This window comes from Eumetopias jubatus, unplaced genomic scaffold, assembly GCF_037043125.1.
Source record: "Eumetopias jubatus isolate StellerSeaLion01/CBP00866 unplaced genomic scaffold, mEumJub1_p1.0 scaffold_10, whole genome shotgun sequence".
Taxonomy (NCBI): Eukaryota; Metazoa; Chordata; class Mammalia; order Carnivora; family Otariidae; genus Eumetopias; species Eumetopias jubatus.
In genome coordinates, this window is record NW_028274816.1 from 105,974,043 (window position 1) to 105,980,040 (window position 5,998).

General features: G+C 55.9%; 1 protein-coding gene across 1 annotated transcript; it reads right to left on the bottom strand.

Moving 5' to 3' along the window:
- Window positions 1-4,178: 4,178 nt before the first annotated feature.
- On the bottom strand, window positions 4,179-5,706 carry HOXB5 (homeobox B5). The gene is made up of 2 exons (XM_028096848.1): window positions 5,139-5,706; window positions 4,179-4,453 (listed from the first exon to the last, which is right to left on the bottom strand). Exons 1-2 carry the CDS (start codon window positions 5,704-5,706, stop codon window positions 4,206-4,208), a joined length of 816 nt encoding a protein of 271 aa, XP_027952649.1. The 3' UTR covers window positions 4,179-4,205.
- Between the last annotated feature and the right edge of the window lie 292 nt (window positions 5,707-5,998).

Here is a 5,998-nt window from a genome sequence, read left to right on the forward strand (position 1 = left end):
GGGAAGGTGGGAGGGGAGAGCACGGGTCTATGGCGAAGGAAGAGTTCCTTTGCACCAGAAACCCCTTCTTACCTCTCCCCCCAACACACACACACACACACACACACACACACACACACACACACACACGTCCTTATTGGGTTTCAAGGGAGACCATTGCCCAGAGAACCTGAAGCAGGGAAGAGGAAAACCAGCTAGGGAGTCTTTTCCCGGAACCTCTTAGAGCAGGAGACCCTTCAAGGGTTTTGACCTCCGGGGCGGAAGTGGGCACCCTCCCCCGCCCGGGGCTGCTCTTCACCATTCCGGAAAATCTGTCTAGATATGCCCAGCAGATGTCCCTGGGCCACTAGCCCCGTGCGTTCTTTATCAGAGTTTGCAGAGCTGACATAGAAGGGGACAAAAAAATGTCTTCAGAGGCAGGCCTGGTGGTCTGGGGTTTCTGCAAGAGGGCTCGGCATTGGAGGGAGGCCAGGACACACGGGAATGGGGGTTCCCAGGAGGCCCCAGGTCAGATTCTGCCCCTGCTGCACCACTCCTCTGCACCTTACTCTACTCGTTTGCCTTGTCCAGAGTGGAAGCCTGTGGAGGCTGTGCCTCCAGAATGTATTGGTATCTTAAATGATGCTGGGGACCCTCTGGGAGCTGACCAGAGTCTCCTTTCCAAGGACTACAAATGCCTCATCATTCTTGGGGGGATTTGTCTTCAAGTCAGGGTGAGGACCCCAAGCTCTCTGTCCTCTTTGCTCTCAAACCCGTGAAGGTTCTCCTGTAAGTCAGGCCTGGGCAGGGACTGGCGAGCTCAGGGACCAGAGAATGGTTACAGGGAAGAGAGGAGAGAGGCAGAGAGTGCAGATGTCCTTCAATGGGAAATGGGGGGAATCTCGTGGCCCTCCCCTTGTCCCAAAGATCAGAAGCTCCTTAAGGTGCCATATGTCCAATTCTAAGTACTATTCACAGGAGTTGGTAAGCTGAATCAAGAGACAGAGGGCTAGCAAAAACAGGAGTGACAGGGTGGTAGACCCCATGGGTCTTAAAATCGGGGGTCAATTTGGTGGAGAGGAGGCCTCTAGTTTAGAAGAGGGTGATTTACCCTTAGAAAATAACAGGCCCCCTGGGGGTCAGATGACGAAATCCCTCTGGGTTTGCGGTGCCACAAAACAAAGGGGCTTTTAAGGGTCTGGTAGGGATAGAAGAAGAGGGAGGGAGAGGAGAGGAAAGAGAGAACCTCTCTGATTTTTCTCTCCTGCTCCTGAGTCCCTTTTTTCCCCTCCGGACAGTTGGGTCCTGTGTTCTTGAGCAAGTTTTATTTATGGAGGGTCTGCCAGGGATCTGCTGAAACACCTAACTCCTCCAGGCAAGGGAAGAAGGTCCCCCCTTCCCCGCACTCCTGGCCAGGAATTAGGTTTGGAATTTGAGGGGATTGTGCCCCTCTGACCCTCCTCAGAGCCAAGCGGAAGGGGCTGGCTTGGAATTAACAGGCGGAAGCTGGGTGCAAAAGCGCCGCACGCCCCATCCTGGGTAACCCCGATGAGGCCATGGAGAAATGGGAGGTACCCCCTTTCACAGGGTTCAAAAATCTGAAAGCCAGAGAGAGCCCCAGTGCAAGGCGGCCCACAGCAGCCGCATGAGCCTTCCCGGTGCTTTTTCTCAGCTCAGATGTATCCAGATAAAAGTGCCCAGCGGCGCGCCCCCCCACACCCCTGACAAATGAATGTCATAAAGTTTCTTTCCTGGGGGTGGGGAGATGTCTGTCTGAAGATATCCAGCAGTGAAGTGGCCCCCCCACAAGGGGCCCTTCTTTCAGGAGTACACACCCTTCCCTCTCGCCCCCTAAATTTCCAAGGACACTGAAGGAACCCACACAAGCCCTTTCCCCCCACAAAGAGTCAGACACTCCTGTGAATAAAAACCAGGCACCCCAACCGCTGAGGCCTTACAGAAACGAGAGCCCCCATGTCAGTTGCACAGCCTGTCAGAACTTGGTGCAAAAAGCAGACGAAATGTCCCCCACTTGCTATGCTACAGCCCTGCCGGAGGCAAGATTTCCTGCCCCGGGTTCCAAGCCCCAAAACTGCAGGGGGAGAAAGCGAAAGCTGGAAGCCACTTACCGCGGGAGTGCCGCCACCGCCTTCTGGGCTGGGAGAGCGCTCACCTACCTCTGCCCCCTTCCCCACCACGGCGAGCAGTTAAAGTGTCACTTAACATTCTGGAGAATGTGAAATATACCGCGCGGTGTCAACTCCCCAAAACCATAAAACTAACTTTATGGACCTCACGTGACTTTCTCGAGCCAGTGAGGGGTATCTGTCTGACTTCTCGGCGATTTTTACGATCTAACTTCGAGATAAAACCCCTATCCATTTGACATCTAAATGTCATAGCGACTTTTGGGATAGTTTGCTATGGACAAAGGGGGACAAAGTCAAGGGGTGAGGGGGAAGGAGGGCCCAGTAGAGCCTCTACGACCCTTGGCTGCCTCCTCACCAGCTCCCCCTCCCCCCCAAGTCCTGTAAGAAGTTGGGCCAAGCTGGAAGGGATTGACCGGGTAAGTGCCCAGACTTGACTCTTGCACTCAGGGTGAAGGCGGACTTGGATGGAGGAGAACTGAGCCTTAACCCTGGGCCACTCGGGCTGGCAGGGGAAACAGGGGTCTTCCAGGAGGGACCCCAGCTCCTAACCAAGAGGGAAGGTCAGCTGGGCCCCTGGAGAGAGGGAACCCTTGCTAAGTACAGAGAAGACTGAGGTTGAGAGGAAACCTTTGAAATTGAGCTGATTTTTTTTTTTTTTTTTTTTTTTTTTGGTCTTAGTGGGTGGCGGAGCTGAATTGGGATTTGGGCCAGGGGACAGGGGGGCTGGGCAGGCCTGTACCACTCCCAAAAGGCCAGGAGCCTCCTGCTCAGGACTTAGGCCCACATTACTTTCCCTGAAGAGGTTTCCAGAGGCTTTTCTTGCTGGCTGGTGGAAGGCCAGGGTGGAATCCAGCTCACCCTTTCCCTTGCCCTAAGCCCCACATGGGATTTCTGGACTTCTCAGTCCCCCAGACTTGAAGGCCAATCCCCTGGCCCAAGTACCGGCTGACCAACTGAGGGGTGTAGGTGGCTGAGAGGGGCTACTGGTGAGCATCCTGCTTTCCCTTCCCTACACCCCAGATCTGTCAAGAGTGGTCTAGGGTGTGCCCAGTGATGGGAGAGACAGGCCCCCAGAGAAAAGACAAGTGGAAGGGCAGTGGAGTGGGGGAAACATTTATTTGACTTCAAGGAAAGCTACAAACAAATACCAAAAGCGAATCACTGAGACAGGCCCGGCAAATGCAAAGACAGATTCCACACGTAGCACAGCATCCACCCGCTCACTACAAATGGTCTTGGAAGCGAAATGGGGGGGGGGGGATGGGTCTGACCCAGACTATCCCCATATTTACAAGCTTTGGGCCCTCTACTCCAGACCCATGGATTCACAGAGAAATACACAAGACATTTTACACTGAGGATTATTTTTGTTTCCCTACATTCCCAGGCCAGGCCTTGTGGGGCCTACCCAGGCGGCAGGAAATGAACTCTCACGGTTTACCTTCCCTCTTCTCAAGATCACCCCTTTGGTCCTCCAGGCCCCCTTCCCACCCTCGGACCAAGCCACTGGGAGACTTGGGCCTGGGGAGTGGGGAGGAAGGAGGAGGAGGAGGGTGGAAAGAGACAGTCATGGACTCCATCTCCGAGGCCAGCTCAGCTGGGCCCCGCGCTGCGGCACTACCCCACCTCAACAGCTGCCCCTTAGAGAAGTTTCAAGCTGAAACTCAAAATACAGCGACCATCCTTTATAAATAAGTTAGAAGAACACAGATGGGGAGGGGAAAGTTCACATTAAACATGCGAGTTTCTTTCTTTCCTGGGGGAAGGAGTGCAACCACAGACACGAACATTCAGAAACACTGGCGGATTTGGGGTGAGTGGAGGGGCGTGGGGAGCAGGGAGGGAAAATAATAATTATCATTATTATTAACAATAATAACAAGATTAACCAGTCCAGGAGAGAGGGAGCCACAGGAAGACCTAAGACCAAACGAAAAATCGTAACACAAGGCCGGGGCGAGGCAGGCTCGTGGGAACCGGTCCCCAGCGGGCAGTGGCAGCGCCGGGAGGCTTGGAGGGGCCAGGGCTGGGGGGCGGCAAGGGCTCTTGGGCCACCCAGGGCTCCTCCAGGCGGGCTCAGGGCTGGAAGGCGCTGCCGGCTGTAGCCAGGCTCATACTTTTCAGTTTGTTGTCTTTCTTCCACTTCATGCGCCGGTTCTGGAACCAGATCTTGATCTGGCGCTCGGACAGGCAGAGCGCGTGGGCGATCTCGATGCGCCGCCGCCGCGTCAGGTAGCGGTTGAAGTGGAACTCCTTCTCCAGCTCTAGGGTCTGGTAGCGGGTGTACGCGGTCCGGGCCCGTTTCCCGTCCGGCCCGGTCATATCTGGAGCAGACAGAGTAGAGCCGCGAGGCAACGTTATTCCGGTTAAGGGAGGGGGCCCTGGATGGGAGAGGGGCGTGGAGCAGGACCCAGGCGTCCCCGGCACCCAGCTCACCGCAGCTCCAAGCCTCCCCACTCCAGACGCCCGCATCCGAGCTCGCTCCTACACCCCCTTCTCCTGCAGCCCCCACTTCTGCCGGCAGCGAATGCGCCCGGCTTTGTCTCTTGCTCCCTCCCTGTGCCTCACCCTTCGCTGGGCTCAGGCGGCCGCTCGCCCCGGGAGGGAGGAGAGCGGCTGCACTTTTGCCCTGGAAAGCTCCTATTACTGCTTGCCCCTTCTTTGCTAGCAGCAGCGTCAAAATTTCGGGGGGTAAGCAGGACCCTTCCCCACGTTACATAAACCCCATCCTTCATCCCATAGCTAGTACAGCTGGGCGAATAAAACCTTAGCTGAAGCTGGAGACAAATGATTAAAAATACTCCTCCCCAGCTAAAGACCTAGACCTTCTTTGGCTCTATCCCCTCGAGCTGTGAGGACCCTCTTAGAGACTTCTCCACCTCTGGAAAAAAAATAAATCTATATTTGAGGAGAAGCCAAGCTCTCCTCGCCTCCCTCCCCCCCCCACCTCCCCAAAGGCAGAGAAGGAAAGCCGAGGAGACAAAAAAAGGGAGCGAAAGCGAGAATTACCATGGCTGATGTGAAGCTTCCTCATCCAGGGGAATATCTGCGGAGTCTGCCCCTCGGGCGCGGCAGTGGAGGTGGCCATGGGCTCTGGCTGTGCCCGAGCTAGGCTCGGGCTGCTTAGCTGGCTCGCCGCTTCCTCAGGCTCCGAGGACGCGCTGGCCTCGTCTATTTCGGTGAAATTGGCGCTGGAGCTGGCCGGGGTCGCCTGGTCGGAGGGGGACGAAGCAGAGGGCTTGGCGCCGTGGCTGTCGCCGTTGGTGCAGGGCAGGGACTCGGGCGAGGACAGGGAGCAGCTCGACGCCGCTTGCCTGAAGCGGGGCTCCTGGGCGGGCGCGGGCGCGGGGAAGGCGCGCGAGCTCTCGCCCACCGCCCCAAAGTGGCTGGAGGAGGCCGAGGAGCGGTTGACGCTGAGGTCCATCCCATTGTAATTGTAGCCGTAAGAGCCGGTGTGCATGGCAGCGGGATCCCTGTAAGAGCCGCTCAGAGAGCTGCCACTGCCATAATTTAGCAACTGATAGTCCGGGCCATTTGGATAACGCCCCGAGAAGGAGTTTACAAAGTACGAGCTCATTTGGGTGATTTTGGAGGGCTTGATTTGTGGATCGTGGTCGTTATAACCCTGTGCTTCACGATTTATGATGTATTAATGAATTATAGCGATGCACTGTACTTCGTTTTGCTATGTATGCGGCCAAATATGGGGGGGGTTGGAAGGGGGATGGGGGGGCGTTAGGGAATCACGTGCTTTTGTTGACCAGTCGTAAATTCTCGCTGATGACCTCAAGAGGTAATTCATGCTCTATGGTTACAAATAATGACGATCCGAGAATCGTTAGGGCCGATTCAATGCGAACCTCCGAGAG